The following is a 19,002-nucleotide window of genomic DNA, read 5'->3' as shown; positions in this document are numbered from 1 at the left end:
GGTCCCCTGACTAATCAAGAACCTATCAACCTTCTCCTTAAGTATACTCAGTGACCTGGCCTTTGAATTACGCAGGTTCACCACCCTCTGGCTGATGAAATTCCTCAGTGCATGTCTCTCTATTCTGAGTCTGGGACCTTTGGTCCTGGATTCACCCACTGCAGGACACATACTCTCCACATCCACTCTATCTAGGCCTTTCAATGTTTGTCAGCTTTCAACGAGATACTCTCTCCTCCTTCAAAACATCAGTAAGGATAGGCTCACAGCCATCAAATGCTCCTCATATGTTAACCTTTCATTCCCAGAATGACCCTCTCCAATGCCAGCACATCTTATCTTGGATCAGGCGTCCAAAGCTGCTCCCCAGTGCGGTCTGACCAATGCCTTATAAAGCCTCAGCATTACATCCTTGCTCTTGGATTCCGGCCCCCTCAAAATGAATGCTAATGCTAAAAGCGTGAATCTTAAAAATAAACATGATTACAAATCAAGTCAGAAGTAAAGAATTTAGATGATGTTATTGACTCTGAACTAAATTTCAAATCACATATTACCCATGTTATTAAGACTGCATTCTATTTCATGTACACCAAGATGCAGAAAGAATTGATACATGCTTTTGTTTTTAGCCGATTAGTCTACTGTAATGCACTCTTTTCTGGACTGACTAAGAAAGATATAAATCATAGAAACATAGAAAATAGGTGCAGGAGTAGGCCATTCGGCCCTTCCAGCCTGCACCGCCACTCAGTATGATCATGGCTGATCATCCAACTCAGAACCCTGTACCTGCTTTCTCTCCATACCCCCTGATCCCTTTAGCCACAAGGGCCATATCTAGCCAATGAACTGGCCTCAACTGTTTCCTGTGGCAGAGAATTCCACAGATCCACCACTCTCTGTGTGAAGAAGTTTTTCCTCATCTCAGTCCTAAAAGGTTTCCCCTTTATCCTTAAACTGTGACCCCTCCTTCTGGACTTCCCCAACATTGGAAACAATCTTCCTGCATCTAGCCTGTCCAATCCCTTTAGAATTTTATATGTTTCAATAAGATCCCCCCTCAATCTTCTAAATTCCAGTGAGTATAAGCCTAGTCGATCCAGTCTTTCTTCATATGAAATTCTGCCATCCCAGGAATCAATCTGGTGAACCTTCTCTGCACTCCCTCTATGGCAAGAATGTCTTTCCTCAGATTAGGGGACCAAAATTGCACACAATATTCTAGGTGTGGTCTTACCAAGGCCTTGTACAACTGCAGTAGAACCTCCCTGCTCCTGTACTCAAATCCTTTTGCTATGAATGCCAACATACCATTTGCCTTTTTCACCGCCTGCTGTACCTGCATGCCCACCTTCAATGACTGGTGTACAATGACACCCAGGTCTCGTTGCATCTCCCCTTTTCCTAATCGGCCACCATTCAGATAATAATCTGTTTTCCTGTTCTTGCAACCAAAATGGATAACCTCACATTTATCCACATTAAATTGCATCTGCCATGAATTTGCCCACTCACCTAACCTATCCAAGTCACCCTGCATCCTCTTAGCATCTTCCTCACAGCTAACACCGCCGCCCAGCTTTGTGTCATCCGCAAACTTGGAGATGCTGCATTTAATTCCCTCATCTAAATCATTAATATATATTATAAACAACTGGGGTCCCAGCACTGAGCCTTACGGTACCCCACTAGTCACTGCCTGCCGTTCTGAAAAGGTCCCATTTACTCCCACTCTTTGCTTCCTGTCTGCCAACCAATTCTCTATCCACATCAATATCATACCCCCAATACCGCGTGCTTTAAGTTTGCACACTAATCTCCTGTGTGGGACCTTGTCAAAAGCCTTTTGAAATCTAAATATACCACATCTACTGGCTCTCCCCTATCCACTCTACTAGTTACATCTTCAAAAAATTCTTCATTTGTCATTCTTGATTTGTCAGACATGATTTTCCTTTCACAAATCCATGCTGACTTTGTCTGACGATTTCACCTCTTTCCAAATGAGCTGTTATCACATCTTTGATAACTGACTCTAGCATTTTCACCACCACCGATGTCAGACTAACCGGTCTATAATTCCCCGGTTTCTCTCTCCCTCCTTTTTTAAAAAGTGGGATTACGTTAGCCACCCTCCAATCCTCAGGAACTAATCCAGAATTTAAGGAGTTTTGATAAATTATCACTACTGCATCCATTATTTCTTGGGATACTTCCTTAAGCACTCTGGGATGCAAACCATCTGGCCCTGGGGGTTTATCTGCCTTTAATCCCTTCAATTTACCTAACACCATTTCCCTACTAACATGTATTTCCCTCAGTTCCTCCATCTCACTAGACCCTGGGTCCCTTACTATTTCCGGAAGATTATTTATGTCCTCCTTAGTGAAGACAGAACCAAAGTAGTTATTCAATTGGTCTGCCATTTCTTTGTTCCCTATGATTAATTCACCTGTTTCTGACTGTAAAGGACCTACATTTGTCTTGACCAATCTTTTTCTTTTCACTTATCTATAAAAGCGTTTACAGTCAGTTTTTATATTCCCTGCCAGCTTTCTCTCATAATCTTTTTTCCCTTTCCTAATTAAGCCCTTTGTCCTCCTCTGCTCATCTCTGAATTTCTCCCAGTCCTCAGGTGTGCTGCTTTTTTATTTGCTAATTTATATGTTTCTTCTTTGGACTTGATACTATCCCTAATTTCCCTTGTCAGCCACAGGTGCACTACCTTCCCTGGTTTATTCTTTTGCCAAACTGGGATGAACAATTGTTGTAGTTCATCCATGCGATCTTTAAATGCCATTGCATATCCACCGTCAACCCTTTAAGTATCATTTGCCAGTCTATCTTAGCTAATTCACGTCTTATACCTTCAAAGTTACCCTTCTTTAAGTTCAGAACCTTTGTTTCTGAATTAACTATGTCACTCTCCATCTTAATGAAGAATTCCACCATATTACGGTCACTCTTACCCAAAGGGCCTCGCACGACAAGATTGCTAACTAACCCTTCCTCATTACTCAATACCCAATCTAGAATGGCCTGCTCTCTAGTTGGTTCCTCAACATGTTGGTTCAGAAAACCATCCCGCATACATTCCAATAAATCCTCTTCCTCAGCACCCTTACCAATTTGGTTCACCCAATCTATATGTAGATTGAAGTCACCCATTATAACTACTGTTCCTTTATTGCACGCATTTCTAATTTCCTGTTTAATGCCATCCCCAACCTCACTACTACTGTTAGGTGGCCAGTACACAACTCCCACCAGCGTTTTCTGCCCCTTAGTGTTATGCAGCTCTACCCATTTCGATTCCACATCCTCCAGGCTAATGTCCTTCCTTTCTATTGCGTTAATCTCCTCTCTAACCAGCAATGCTACCCCACCTCCTTTTCTTTCCTGTCTATCCCTCCTGAATATTGAATATCCCTGGATGTTGAGCTCCCATCCTTGGTCACCCTGGAGCCATGTCTCTGTGATCCCAATTATATCATATTCATTAATAACTATCTGCATATTCAATTCATCCGCCTGCTTTCTCAATCAGCTGCAGTTTGTTCAAAATGCAGCAGCAAAAATCTTAACCAAAACAGAAATTTCTGTCTAAGCACATATCACCATTTTTGACATCATTACACTGACTGTCTGTGTCCTTTAGGATCAATTTTTAAATACTCCTAATTGTATATATGGCTCTGAATAATCCAGCCCCTCCTTATATTTTGGTGGTCGATCACCTTACATTCCTTATTGTAATCTTAAATCTGCAAATACAAGTTTACTTTCTGTTTCCAGAACCGAAAGCTGGTGATGTGACTTTTTGCTCTTATGCACCAAAAATCTGGAATATTCTACTGACTGACATATGCCAGGCTAATACTGTGGAATGTTTCAAAACACTTGTGAAAACCTACTTTTTAAAAATATGGCTACTTATAGGATTACATGTTGCCTGCTGATGTTTATATAATTTGGTATATTGGATTACTTTTTATTCTATAAAATGCTTGTCATTACTTAAATAGAACAGTCAATGTTTGAAGCCTTCCCCATTTGTGCTCCCAACTCTTCCTCCACGACAGTGACAACTGCATTGAGGCTTCTTCATGCACCCATGCTGAGCTCGTCAGTTTTATCAACTTTGCCTCCACCCTGTCCATAAATTCACTCGGTCCATTTCTGACACCTCTCTCTGCTTTCTCAATCTCTCTTTATCCATCTCCGGAGATAAACTGTCAACTGACAACTTTTATAAACCTACTGATTCCCACATTTATCTTGACTATACCTCTTCCCACCCCACCTTTTGTCAAAATGCTATTTCCATTTCTCAGTTTCTTTAGCTCTGTGGCTTTCCATTCCAGGACATTGGAGATGTCCTCAGGACGGGTTTCCCTCCATCTTTTATTGATACTGCCCTCTTCCATTTCCTGTTTATCCACGCTCACCCCATCCTCCTACTGCCCTCTTCCGTTTCCCACTTATCCACGCTCACCCCATCCTCCTACTGCCCTCTTCCGTTTCCCGCTTATCCACGCTCACCCCATCCTCCTACTGCCCTCTTCCATTGCCCACTTATCCACGCTCACCCCATCCTCCTACTGCCCTCTTCCATTTCCTGTTTATCCACGCTCACCCCATCCTCCTACTGCCCTCTTCCATTTCCTGTTTATCCACGCTCACCCCATCCTCCTACTGCCCTCTTCCATTTCCTGTTTATCCACGCTCACCCCATCCTCCTACTGCCCTCTTCCATTGCCCACTTATCCACGCTCACCCCATCCTCCTACTGCCCTCTTCCGTTTCCCGTTTATCCACGCTCACCCCGTCTTCCTACTGCCTTCATACTGTTCTCTTCCGTTTCCCGTTTATCCACGCTCACCCCGTCTTCCCACTGCCTTCATACTGCCCTCTTCCATTTCCCGCTTATCCACGCTCACCCCATCCTCCTACTGCCCTCTTCCGTTTCCCGCTTATCCACGCTCACCCCATCTTCCTACTGCCTTCATACTGCCCTCTTCCGTTTCCCGCTTATCCACGCTCACCCCATCCTCCTACTGCCCTCTTCCGTTTCCCGCTTATCCACGCTCACCCCATCTTCCCACTGCCTTCATACTGCCCTCTTCCGTTTCCCGCTTATCCACGCTCACCCCATCTTCCTACTGCCTTCATACTGCCCTCTTCCGTTTCCCGCTTATCCACGCTCACCCCATCTTCCCACTGCCTTCATACGGATTCAGTTGCTCTACCACCCCACCCCCTCCACATCCAACACATTATCCTTTGCAGCTTTCACCATCTCCAAAGGGATCCTACCACTAAACTTCACCTTCTCCCCACCACCCCCTGCTTTCCCAGGAATTACTCCCTCTGCGATTCCCTTGTCCATTCATCCCCCCCCCCCCCCCATTAATCCCCCTCCGGGCACATCCCTGAAAGTTGTTAAGTGCTACACCTGCCTGTTGACCACCTCCTCACCTTCATTCAGGGCCCCAGAGAGTCCTTTCAGGTGAGGCAACATTCCATCTGTCTGTGGTGTCCGGTGCTCCCGATGCAGCCTCTTCTACACTGGTGAGACCCGTGGTAAACTGGGAGTCTGCTTCATCGAGCACCTTTGCACCATTCTCCACAAATGGACTTCCCAGCGGCTAGACATTATAATTCTGATTCCTATTCCCATTCTGAGACGTCGGTCCTTGGCCCCTTCTTGTGCCAAGGTCAGGCCACACTTTTGCTGGAGGAGCAACTCCTTGTATTCCACCTGGGTAGCCTCCAACCTGATGGCATGAATATCATTTTCTCTGTCTGTAAAAGAATTATTTCCCCCCCCCCATTCCCCACACTGTACTTTTACCTCTTCTCATCAGCATTACACTTCCCCTGGGTCCCCTCCTCATTCCATTTCTCCTCTGGTCCACTCTTCTCCTAGCAGATTCTTTCTTCTCCAGTCCTTGAACCTCCTCTCCCCCCCCCCCATCCATGTTCACCTATCATCTGCCAGCTATCGTGAGGTATTCACTTCCCACCTGGAAAGTTTTCATGTTTTATTGTTTTACAACATTGAATCACAGTGGATTTAATTTAGCTTTTTTGACACTGATCAACAGAAAAAGACTCTTTCATGTCAAAGTGAAATCAAATTTCTACAAACTGGTCTAAATTTATTACAATTATTAAACACAATTGATTGCATAATAGATCCTCCCCTATTTTTCTGCATTCATTTCACCCTCTATCTTCACAAGCTTTCCAGGGCCTGCTGCAGTGACCCCACGGCATGATGCAGCCACTACCGTGCTTCATGGTAGAGATGGTGTGTTTTTGATGATATGCAGTGTTTGGTTTACACAAAACACAGAGTTTAGTCTGATGGCCAAAAAGTTCAATTTTATTTTCATCAGACCATAGAACCTTCTTCCAGCTGAATTCAGAGTCTCCCACATGCCTTCTGGGAAACTCCAGCCAAGATTTCATGTGAGTTTTTCTCAACAGTAGCTTTCTCTTTGCCACTCTCCCATAAAGCTGTGACTGGTGAAGCACCTGGGGAACAGTTGTATGCGCTGTTTCTCCCTTGTCAGCCACTGAAGTTTGTAACTGCTCCAGAATTGTCATAGGTCTCTTGGTGGCCTCCCTCACTATCCCTTTCTTGTACAGTCACTCAGTTTTTGAGGAAGGCCTGCTCTAGGCAGATTTACAGCTGTGCCATATTCTTTCCATTTCTTGATGATTGACTCGAAGGGATATTCAGTGACTTGGAAATTTTCTTGTATCCATCTCCTGACTTGTGCTTTTCAATAACTTTTTTTGTGGAGTTGTGTGAAGTGTTCTTTTGTCCTCATGGTGCAGCTTTTGCCGGGATATTGATTCACCAGCATTTGGACCTTCCATTATACAGGTGTATTTTTACTACAGTCAGTTGAAACACCTCGACTGCACACAGGTCTCCAAAAACAGATCTCCATTTAACTAATGATGTGACTTCTAAAACCAATTGGCTGCGCCAGTTATAGTTTGGTATGTCATATGAAAGGAAGTGAGTACTAAACACAATAAATTATTTTGTGTTTTATATTTGTTATTGATTTAGATCACTTTGTAGAGATCTGTTTTCACCTTGATATGAGAGCGTATTTTCTGTTGATCAGTGTCAAAAAGAGCCAAATTCAATCCACTGTGATTCAATGTTATAAAATAATAAAACATGAAAACTTCAAGGCGGTGGGGGAGGGGTTGAATACTTCTGTAGGCACTGTATCTTCCTCCTCCTCACCCCCAACCTTTTTATTCTGGTATCTTCCCCTTTCCTCTCAGTACTGAAGAAGGGTCTCGGCCTGAACTGTCAACTATTCATTTCCATAGCTGCTGCCTGACCTGCTGAGTTCCTCCAGCATTTTGCATGTGTTGCTTTGAATTTCCAGCATCTGCAGACTTTCTCATGTTTGTGTTAAAATTGGTTGTTTTTATGCTTTTAATAAGGTATTAGTTGAATTCATAAGGTTTTCATAAGATTAAAGTTGTGGCTTTTACCAACACACAATTTATATTTTTTTAATTGCCATATATTTTTCCACAATTTGTGGTAATTGTTGCCACCTACTGGCATAGAAGTGATATAGCAGTTACATGACAGTCTGTCACCTTTTCATTTTTCATTGGCTAAGTGTTAGCATATTACACATGTGCTGTGACAGTTTATCTTTTAATTGGTCATTTATCTCAGAAATTTGTCTCATCTCAGTACCAAATTATCAGTCTCTGCAAAAATCAGCATCTTGTCCTTGTCAGATTATTTATCTGCATTTGTTCCTTTGTCTAAGCTTTAAAATAAACGATTGTGAAACTATTTTTCACTCATTCTTGAACTCCTTTAAAAAAATCTGGGAATTGCAATATTTCTAGATCCCATACATATGATTTTTAATTTGGTCTAATTTTTATATCTTTACAAGCTATGCAAAACACTTTTTGAGCCTATATGTTAATGCATGAAAGGTGCTATATAAATGAAGTTATTATTATTAACATTGCATTTGCCTTCCTTACAACCGACTCATCTTGCAAGTTAACCTTTAGGGAATCATGCTCAAAAACTCCCAAGTTTCTTTGCACCTCTGATTTTTGAATTTTCTCCCTATTAAGAAAATAGTCTATGCCTTTATTCTTTCTATTAAAGTGCATAACCATACACCTCCCTGCAATATATTCCAGCTGCCACTTTTTGGCCATTCTCCCAATCTAAGTCCCTTCTTCAGTCTCCCTGCTTCCTCAGCACTACCTCCTCCTCCACCCAATTTCATATAGTCTGCAAACTTGGTCACAAAGCCATTAATTCCATCTTCCAAATAACAGTGACATATAACATGAAAAGAATAGGTCCCAATACCAACCTCTATGGAACACCACTAGCCACTGACAGCCAACTAGAAAATTCCTCCTTCATTGCCACTTTTTGCCTCCTACCAACCAATTAATCTACAAATGTTTGTAATATCTATGCTGGTATCTTTCCTGTAATACAAAGGGATCTTACTTTGTAAGCAGTCTAATATGCAGCACCTTGTCAAAGGCCTTCTGAAAACCCAGGTACACAACATCAACCAATTCTCCTTTGTTCATCTTGTCTGTTATTTCCTTAAAGAGTTCCAACAGATTTATAAGACAAGATTGTCCCTTATGGAAACCATGCCTATTTTGGCCTATTTTGTCATGTGCCCCCAAGTACCATGAAACCTCATCCTTAATAATGGTCTCCAACTTTTTCCCAACTACTGAAGTCAAGCTCTCTGGAGGATAATTTCCTTTCTTCTGCCTCCCTCCCTTCTCAAAGAGTGATGTAACATTTGCAATTTTTCTGTCCCCCAGAATCATTCCAGAATCTATTGATTCTTGAAAGATTGTTATTAACGCCTCCACAATCTCTTCAGCTCCCTTTTTCAGAACCCTGGGGAATAGTCCATCTGGTCCAGGTAACTTTATACATCTTCAGCTCTTGCAGCTTTCCCAATCACCATCTCCTTTGTAATAGCAATTCCTAAGACCAAAAAGCAAAACGCATAGAAACTACAAATCTGGAATGAAAACTGAAAACAACAGAATTTTTAACTCCCACTCCCACTTTGACATTCCTGCCTTTGGATTCCACATTGTTCTAGTGAAATTAAATATCAGCTCAAGGTATAGCATCTTACCTTTCATATTGGTATATTGTAGCCTTCTGGATCCAATGATGAATTCAGCAATTTCAAAGAATCATCCATTCTAATCTGGCAACTCATATTTCCGGTCTCCACCTTCCTCTCTCGGGAGTTTAGATTTCATTTGTCATCTCCTACTTGGATCTCCACCAGACATACTGTAAGAGAACTGACTGAACCAGCAACACCACTTGTGTCATTCGGACTATCCTGGCCTTCACTCAGTCATTGACCTTCCCACTTGTTTGATCACTTCCTCTGCAATTTAGTACTTATTTCATTTTCAACTTGTCCTAGTTCCGTTGAAGATGATGCTGCTGCTTTACAGTCTACTTTGCACAGTTTGATTTGGTGCTGTACAGTGTATACGGAGATTGATCATTCTCTCTGTGGCAATGTGTGTTTTCTTCCGTTTCTTACAAAAACGGTTGGTAAATTACTTAGTTTAAATTAACTCCTGTGCATGCAGGTACAGGAAAAATCATCCAGGGAAGGATAAGTTGTAGGGAAATTAGTGAGGGAGTGGGTTTGATTGGAGTGCTCTAGGAACTGACATTGACTTGATGGATGCAATAGCCACCTTCTATATCAAAAGAAAATGTAAAAATAAAATTAAGCAGAAAAAGTAAAAAAAACCTGAAATGTCATCTAGTTCTCTCTGAACAGATGTCACCAGATCTGATTTGTATTTCTTGTATTTTCCACTTTGAAGTCTGCGATTACAGTTATTTGGGAGCTTGTATGTTAATTGGCCTAATTTACACCTGCTGATAGACTCTGAGGGGAGTTGATGGGAAAGTTCAAATAAATAAAACTGGATTAGTGTGGGATCAGTATGAATGGGAATCTCTTGGCTGGTGAGGATTCAATGTGCCAATGGGCCTGTTTTCCAGCAGTCTGACTAAATAACTTTCTGGTTCCATTATTTTTCTGTTTTATCTTTGAATTCAGCACACCTAATAATTTCTATATATTAATTTTAAAATTCTATTCATTAATAGAATAATATTACATTCTATGTAATAATTTTTATTCAAAATGAAATTCAATAAAATCTGAAGTAATGGGAAAAACGTGTAGGGATCTGGAAAAAGAGCAGTGGAATAAACGAGATTATTCTAAGCAGATCATTTGAAAGGCCCCATTTTGTGTTTAACATTACATAATTTTATTATATCATTTCATATATATCTGACAAATGGTGCCACAACAAGTTTTCTCAGATTTATGTTTTGAATTGATCTGCAGACACGAGACTCCTACCGATCCTCGCCTGGTCATCAAATTTCCTTTATCATCCCTCCCTCCAGCCTATCCTGATTCCACCCATCTTCTTCACCCACTGAAACACCTTTGTCACCTGTTTCTATCTGCCCATCTTCGCCTTGAATAGTTTTCATTATCACTTGCCTCGCAATCAGATTACAGCAGCCTTGTATCCCTGAATATCCACCCGCTGGCCTGTCTCACCCCTTTGTCCCTTCTCTTTATGCCAGCTTCCTTTTGTTTGCATCCTCGTTATTGCTGCAGGGTCTCAGCCTAAGACGTCTACAATTCCTTTCCCTTCACAGATGTTGTTCCTCCAGCACTTCGTTCTTTGTCTTTGAATTAATCTGTTTATTTTTGGATTGTGCAAATTTCATGGCTGCTTCCTCTACATTTACTGTTTACTATTTTTAATATCTTTATGAATATTATCTAAAATGTGGATTAGCCAATTATGTCGCGTTTGACTGTCTTAATTTTTAATTCTCTTTCAAGTCATCGATATCTGGTGGAAGTTTTAGAAGTCGGCGGCCTTTTGACACTTCTGGAGATTCTGAGACTGAAACAATTGCAAGAGGATGCCAAACAAGAAGCATTAAAATTGCTTCAGATTATTGCAAATGCTGGAAGGAAATACAAAGAAATAATCTGTGAAAGCTATGGTAATCTGATTTATACTAGCACTGATTTTTGTCAGGTATTGGCTGCATCTGCCCACATGATCAAACCTCGTGTATAGAGTGACAGGAATTCATTAACACAGTTTGATGCAGTTCTCAATATGTAATACATGATCTCGCAAATCAGCTGCTAACAGCCACTGAAAGATCAATTATATTTCCAGGGGTGGAATCTGTGAACAAAAGGTGGGCAGTGGAAATGAGCAAAAAAAAATTGAGACCTCACCTGAGATATCTGGTCCAATTGCAGGCCATGCTGTTGAAGATGAATTTAAATGCTCCATTTATATTACAGAAAATTTTAAAGTTAATTTTCAGGGATTAAAAAAAGAATCATGTATAATTTGCGCATGATTTTCAGGGTAGGAAGCTGGCATTTAATGTCCCTCAGTTTGTGCATTAACCTAAAACCGTCTCTATCCTGCATAATTCTAAACAAAACCATATGCAAAGCAATAGTATATTTCAAGATGATGCATACTGGGATTCATGGCATGAGTTTGAGCAGAAAATAATGTTTAATACCTTTAAGTAATTTAAAGAGTTATACTTCTCTTGTAGGAACTTTGGTGGTTTTAGCTGAAAGTGTCAAAGGTTCAAATTGAAAGTCCTACTGATAAGACAAGATTGCAATACATGAAATGAATGGTAGAATCAATCTGCAGATGTATGTATGGGAGGCAAATCCTAAAGAATAATAGACAGTCTTCAAAACAAGTCATGGAGCAGTTGGAGTGTCTTTTTCACAGAGTACAAGAAAATGAATGAGTTGAATTATATAGGCCTCCATGATATATTTGAGGACAACTACTAAATAGGTTATCCATAGGGAGGTGAACTGAGGTGGGGAAAATCAGTATTAATTATCTTCACAGTACTGGAATCACTGACTTGCTATCCATGGCAAACAGATGTCATTTACCATCCTTCGGCAATAGTATCTTTGAATGCCAAAGTAGTCCATTATGACATGGTCTCACCTGTACAAATACTGCTCAATGCAATCTACAATAATGGTGGCAATAAATAATAATTTGGTTTTACCTTCAAAACTTTTTTTAAGGTGTCAGAAACATTGCAGAATGTTTAGCCAACTCAAAAGTGGAAAAGACCCAAGAACAGGCTCAGATCTTATTAGAACAATTAGCTCAAGGCAATCCAAAATATCAACTGCAAGTTTACAAAGGACTAGTGGCATTATTGCCCTGCACCTCCCCGAAAGTTCAACAAATGGCTCTTCAAGCACTGAGGACTTTACAGGTGGGAACAAATAGTAATAATTATTTGGAATGTTTTTATGAATAATAAGAACAGAAAATGAGTACTCTCTTCCAGGGTATCTCAAAAGGACTTTGATTTAAAATTGGGTTCAGCTTTTGTATTTGCCAATATTATTCAATTTAACCAATTTGAATTAGGTGGAAATTCCAATAGAGGAAAGCTCCCAAGTTATTTAACTTACTTTTAAAAGTAACACAAGGGAAGTGGTCTGTACTGTAATGCTGAGTGGCCAGCTATTGTGAATTTACTGGAGAAGGGTGCATGATGGCACTTCACATGTTGATAATGGACAACCTTGGGATAAGTACAGTATTTTCTAAATTAACACTGTATTAAACTTGCATCTTAACTATATGCTAACACGTGCTCTTGTTTAGAGTGTTGTGAAGATGGTGCATCCTTGTATCGTGGAACCACTCTTGGACATACTGCGATCCATACATTATGAAGTACAATATGAAGGTAAAATACTATTCATCTGAGAAAATAATCTTCTCCCTTCCGCACTCCCCACCACGCACCAACCCCGCTGTGCATGCACAACCCCCACCGCTAGGTGTGTGCGCGCGCACACACACACACACACACACACACACAGACACACGCACACACTCACACACATTCTTTGTCCCATGTTACTACCTCTCCAGCATTATTTTAAAGCAGTCTAATACTCATTTTCATCTCTCTTTTACACTTTACATATTTGGAAAAAAATTTTGGTATCCTCTGTTATATTATTGGCTAGCTTTCCTTCATATTTCATCTTCTCTCTCCTTTGTGCTTTTTTGGTTGCCTTCTCTTGGCTTTTAAAAGCTTCACAATCCTCTGTTTCCAGTTATTGTTGCTATATTGTATGTCCTCTCCTTTGCTTTTATGCTGTCTTTGGCTTCCCTTGTCAGCCAGGTTGCCTCATCCTCCCTTTAGAATATTTCTTCATCTTGGGATGTACCTTCCCTGCGCTTTCCAAATTTTATTTATGTATAAATTTCCAGAATTGCCTTTACCCTACTGTGCTGAAGCACAAGCTGCTTTGAAAAGCTATCTATTGGGCATTCTACAAATCTCTCTCTTGGGATCCTGCACCAACCTGATTTTCTCAATCTACCTGCATATTGAAATCCTCCATGACTATATTAACATTGCCCTTTTTACATTCTTTTTAATCTTCTGTTTTATTTGTATCTCATATCCTAGCTGATATACAGAGGCCTGTATGCAACTCCCATCAGGGTGTTTTTAAAAACCTTGCAGTTTCTTAACTCTATCCAGAGGGATTCTACATCTTCCTATCCTATGTTACCTTTTCCTTAGGATTTGATTTCATTTTTACCAACAGAGCCATCCACCCCTCTGCCTACCTGCTTGACTTTCCAATACAAGGTGTATCATTGAATGTCAAGCTCCCAACTACCAGCCCTTCAGGCATGACTCCATGATGCTCGCATTGTCATACTGCCGATTTCTAATTGTGCTGCAAGATCATCTACATTATTCAGTATACTGTATAATATGACACCTTCAGTCCTGTGTTCATCACCCTTCTTGGTTTTTACCCCCATGTTACATTTAACCTCATCCCACTGACAGCACAGTCCTTCCTCTCAGTCTCACTACAGACTGCATCTATACTGATGGTTTTATTGAGGCAACAAGAGAAGTGGACAGTTCATGGAGGAGAGGCTGGTTTCTGTGATATGCTGTACTGTGTCCTCAACTCTTCAGCTTCTTGTAGCCTTTGGCAGTTACCAAGCTGTGATATATCCAGATGGGACACCTTCTGTGGTGCATTGACAAAACATTTATAAGGGGCAATGGGGACTCGCCAAATTTCTTTAGCCTCCTGGGAAAGCAGTGGCATTGGTGAGTTTTCTTGTCTGTGCCATCTATGTGGTTGGACCAGGTGATGTCACTCCTAGGAACTTGGAACTCTCAAACCTTTCGACTTCAGTACTGTTGATGTAGACTGGAGCTTCTGCCCCTGCCCCCTTCTTGAATTTACTGACCAGTTCTTTTGTTCTGCTGACATTGAGGGAAAAGTTGTTGCCATGACACCATGTTATTAAGCTCTATCTCCATTCGTACTCCGACTCATCTGCAAACTTGTGGATGGAGTCAGAATCTGGCCACCCAGTTTTGAGTGTGTAAGGAGCAGCTGAGGATGCAGCCTTGCAGAGCATCAGAGCTGAGAGTAATCATGGTGGTGTTCCTGCCTATCCTTACTGAAGGTGGCCTGTTGGTCAGGAAGTTAAGGATCCAGTTGCAGAGGGTGATATGACTCCCAGGTCCTGGAGTTTTGTGATGAGTCTACTTGGAATTACAGTATTGAAGGTGGACTGCAGTCAATAAACGATAGTCTAATTTAGGTGCATGTATTGTCCAGATGATCCTGAGGTGAATGTAGGTCCAGAGAGATGGCATCTGTTGTAGACCTGTTTGGTGGTTGGCAAATTACAGTAGGGTTAGGTTTGCTGAGAGGCTGGATTTAATGTGTCAGCTTCATGATGGTGGATGTCATACCACTGGGAAATAGTTACTCAGGCATATTACCTTGTTTTCCTTGGGTTCCAGGATATAATGGTCTTCTTAAAGCAGCTGAGAACAGGAAGCAAGGAGGTGTTAAAATATCTGCAATAACTCCACCAGCTGATCTGCATTGGACCTAAGGATATGGCCAGAGATACCATCTGGGCCAGATGCTTTCTGTGGATTCACTCTCTGGAAATCTGATGGAAGGCTTTCCCATTAAGTCAAGGCTACCCAGTGTCCTCTGTTTAGTTTGTGTGTTGAATTGAGCCTTCTGCTGAATCCATCTGGAACAATGCGGACATAGAGCGTTGGCGATGTGGGCATTTAAGCTAATCCTTCTGAGATGGATGATATCACCATCTTCTATTTGGAGCCATTATTGATCCACTAATTAATCACCATTTGCAACAGCCTGAACTAGGCTTGTGGGAAAGAATCTGGCCATCAGGTTTGAGGTTCTCTCCGTCTTGCTGTGCATAAGCACGTGTGAGGCATATGTAGCTTGTGCATTGTGGCCCTCAACTGCATCACTTCTGTTTTTTCTGGCCAGCTAGAAGACTGCATTTGTCACATTGTGCTATTCACTTGTGCATAGAGTTGAATTACACCTGGACTAAGAGTCACAGAATGCTGGAGTTCTGCCTGTCCTCAGTGTCGTGATAGGTAGGTTTGGCCTCTTTGCTGCACAATGTTTCTTTCAGTTGCACCTTGCTGCACCACCTGCCCTTTGCAGAAAAGTTCCTGTTTCTGGGGAGCTGGCCATGTCACTGACATTGTCCCAAGAGTAAAGGGAAATTGGAAGGTGAACTTCATGTTGACATCAACCAACAGTTGTTCACCCCGTAAAATAGTTTTGCTTCTCTGTGCTTCATTTTAAGGTAAGTTTCTGTTTGTGGCTTCCAAGCAGCAAAAAAATGAGCATTTTCAGATAAGTTTCTTGAACAGGTAAAAGGCATTTCATTATTTATGTATGAAAACTGAATGGCCATTTAAAGCAGAGCCAGACATCTGATTATACTGAATATTACAATCCTGATGGATTCGTTGTCAAAGTTCACCATTTACTTGACCCACAGAGTTCTGCAAAATATTCATATAACTGGCAGAGGAGTTAGTGACATGAGAGCTTCAAGTATTTGCAAACAATTCTCATTATCAAGATTCCAGAACATATACTTAGTGGCCACTTTATTAGGTACACTTGTACACTTAATTAATACAAGTATCTCATCAGACGACGCGATGCAAAAAGGCGTGCAGACGTGGTCAGGAGGTTCAGTTGCTGTTCAGACCAAACATCCGAATAAGGAAGCAAGGTGATCTAAGTGATTTTGACTGTGGAATGATTGTTGGTGCCAGTCACAGTGGTTCAGAAACTGCTGATCTCCTGGGATTTTCATGCACACCCTGTCTCCAGAGTTCACAGAGAATGGTGCAAATCCAGAGAGCGGCACTCTTGTGGACTAAAGAACTTTGTTAATGAGAGATATCAGGGGTGAGTGGTAAGGCTCGTTCAAGCTGACAGGAAGGCTACAGATACTCAAGTAACTGTGTTGCATCAGGCCATCACTGAACATACAACTGATTGAATGTGGAAGTGGATGGGCTACCGCAGCAGAAGGGCACAAGCACACATTTAGTGGTCACTTTATCAGACACAGGAGGTACCTAATAAAGTGACCACTGAGTGTGCCTTATGGTTTGCTGCATGCCGCGCAACTGAGCTTTTAATGCATAAAAGCGTAATCCTAAAGATGCTGAAAATCTGAGATAGATACTGTTGGATATGCCTGGCTTGTCAAGTGGTGCCTGTGGGGAGTGACTAGCATTTCAGGAAAATTAGAAAGAAAGTATGCAAGTGAAGAAGTTTAAGATGCTGAGAGAAGGGTCAGATGGGAAGAGAACAGGGAATAGACCAGATGCCTGGTAACAGATCAGGTATGCAGAAAAGAGAGAATTACTGAAAGTATGTGTAAGATGAAAGAGAGTGGTAATTGGACATCAGCAGATCAAAAGCTGTAAAGCACAGGAACAAAATTACCATCTTTTTCAAAAGATATTTTAATGTAGCAGCATGCCCCAGAATTTGGGACTCTTGCAAAATTAATACATGCTCCTTAGGTTCCCCAGACCTTGGGGAAATCTGCTCGCTAAAAAGTGGCTGACAGCACTGTGTTAAAGGGACAAATGTTTTTCCAGGGTGTGGTAGTCTTGGCCTTTTCATTCAAGGGTTCAAAATCAATTTATTATCAAAGTAAATATATGTCGCTTCATGCATTTTCTTGCGGGCATTCACAATATATGCAAAGAAACGCAACAGAATGAGTGAGAAACTGCATTCAAGGCGGGCAACAAACTGTGCAAATACAAAAAGAAAAAAAAAATAAACAGTAATAATAAAGAAATAAGCAATAGATATGGGGAACATGAGATGAAGAGTCTTTGAAAGTGAGTTCATAGTCTGTGGATGCTCTTCTGCACAGTACTGTTGTAACGCACAGTTATTTGAGTTACTGTCACCTTCCTCTCACCTTGAATGAGTCTTGCCATTCATCTCCGTTATCTCTCATTTTGTCCACAAGAGTGCCGCTCATTGGATTTTTAAAACATTTTTGCACCATTCTCTGTAAACTAGAGACTGTTATGCATGGAAAAACCAGGAAAGTACAGCAACTACTTTCAAAATGAAGTTGGTCTGGATTGGAAAGGCTCAGAAGAATGAGAGGGGATCTTATAGAAACATACAAAATTTTGAAAGGGATAGATAAGATAGAAGTAGAAAGGTTGTTTCCATTGGTAGGTGAGACTAGAACTAGGGGACATTGCCTCAAGATTCAGGCAAGAAGATTTAGGACAGAGATGAGAGATTCTTAGCAAGAATCTGTGGAATTCTCTGCCCAGGGAAGCAGTTGAGGCTTCTTCACTAAATATATTTAAGATACAGTTATATAGGTTTTTACATAGTAGGAGAATTAAGGGTTATGGGGAAAAGGCAGGTAGATAGAGCTGAGTTTACAGACAGATCTGCCATGATTTTATTGAATGGTGGGGCAGGCTCAATGGGCTGGATGGCCTACTCCTGCTCCTATTTCTTATGTTCTAGAAGGTGAATGAAATGCTGGCAAATAGCCCTACCAGGGTTGGGCCAAAGGGCCTGTTTCCCTGCTGTATTCTTATTATTACAAGACCATAAGATACAAGAGCAAATTAGGCCATTTGGCCCATCTAGTCTGCTCCACCATTTCATCATGGTTGATCTATATTCCTTCTCACCCCCAATCTCCTACTTTCTCCATGTATCCTTCCATGCCCAGGCTAATCAGGAATTTATCAACCTCTGCTTTAAATATACTTACTATCTTTCCTTTCGGTTAGTCCTGACGAAGGGTCTCAGCCCGAAATGTCGACAGCGCTTCTCCCTATAGATGCTGCCTGGCCTGCTGTGTTCTACCAGTATTTTGTGTGTGTTGTTGTTTAAGTATACTCAATGACGGCCTCCATTGCCGCTCATGGATTCCACAGACTCATCTGTGGATTCCACAGATTCACTGCTCGCTGGAAAAAGAAATTCCTCCTCATTTCCATTCTAAGAGGACACCCCTTTATTCTCAAGCTGTGTACTCTGGTCTTAGACTCCCCCATCAGAGGGAGCATCCTTTCTGCATCCAGACTATCGAGGCCTTTCAATATTCGATATGTTTCAATATGATCACTCCTCATCCTTCTGAATTCCAGTAGCACAGGCCCAGACCCATCGAACACTCCTCATATGACAAGCCTTTAAATCTCAGGATCATTTTTGTAAACCTTCTTTTGAACCCTCTCTAACAGCAGCACATCTCTTCTTAGATAAGGGGCCTAAAACTGCTCTCAATGTTCCAAGTGAGGCCTCACCAGTGCTTTATAAAGCCTCAACTTTATATTCTTGTCTTCTCAAATTTAAAGCTAACGTTGCATTTGCCTTCCTCACCACCGACTCAACCTTCAAATGAACCTTTAGGGAATCTTGCGCAAGAACTCTCAAGTCCCTTTGCATCTCAGATTTTTGT

General features: G+C 41.3%; 1 protein-coding gene across 5 annotated transcripts in view; it reads left to right on the top strand.

Annotated features, from left to right (window-relative positions):
* The window catches only part of armh1 (armadillo like helical domain containing 1), a 69,861-nt gene that overhangs the window by 29,125 nt on the left and 21,734 nt on the right, over positions 1–19,002 (top strand). For all 5 annotated transcript variants that reach the window (XM_059984225.1, XM_059984227.1, XM_059984226.1 and 2 more), the window contains exons 4-6: positions 10,959–11,125; positions 12,207–12,403; positions 12,802–12,886. In XM_059984225.1, the coding sequence (XP_059840208.1) occupies positions 10,959–11,125; positions 12,207–12,403; positions 12,802–12,886 (449 nt within the window). The remainder of the gene's footprint in view (positions 1–10,958; positions 11,126–12,206; positions 12,404–12,801; positions 12,887–19,002) is intronic.

This window comes from Hypanus sabinus, chromosome 11 (assembly GCF_030144855.1).
Source record: "Hypanus sabinus isolate sHypSab1 chromosome 11, sHypSab1.hap1, whole genome shotgun sequence".
NCBI classification, from domain to species: Eukaryota; Metazoa; Chordata; class Chondrichthyes; order Myliobatiformes; family Dasyatidae; genus Hypanus; species Hypanus sabinus.
The sequence above is the reverse complement of the archived record's forward strand: the minus strand, read 5'-3'. Positions and strand labels throughout refer to the sequence as shown.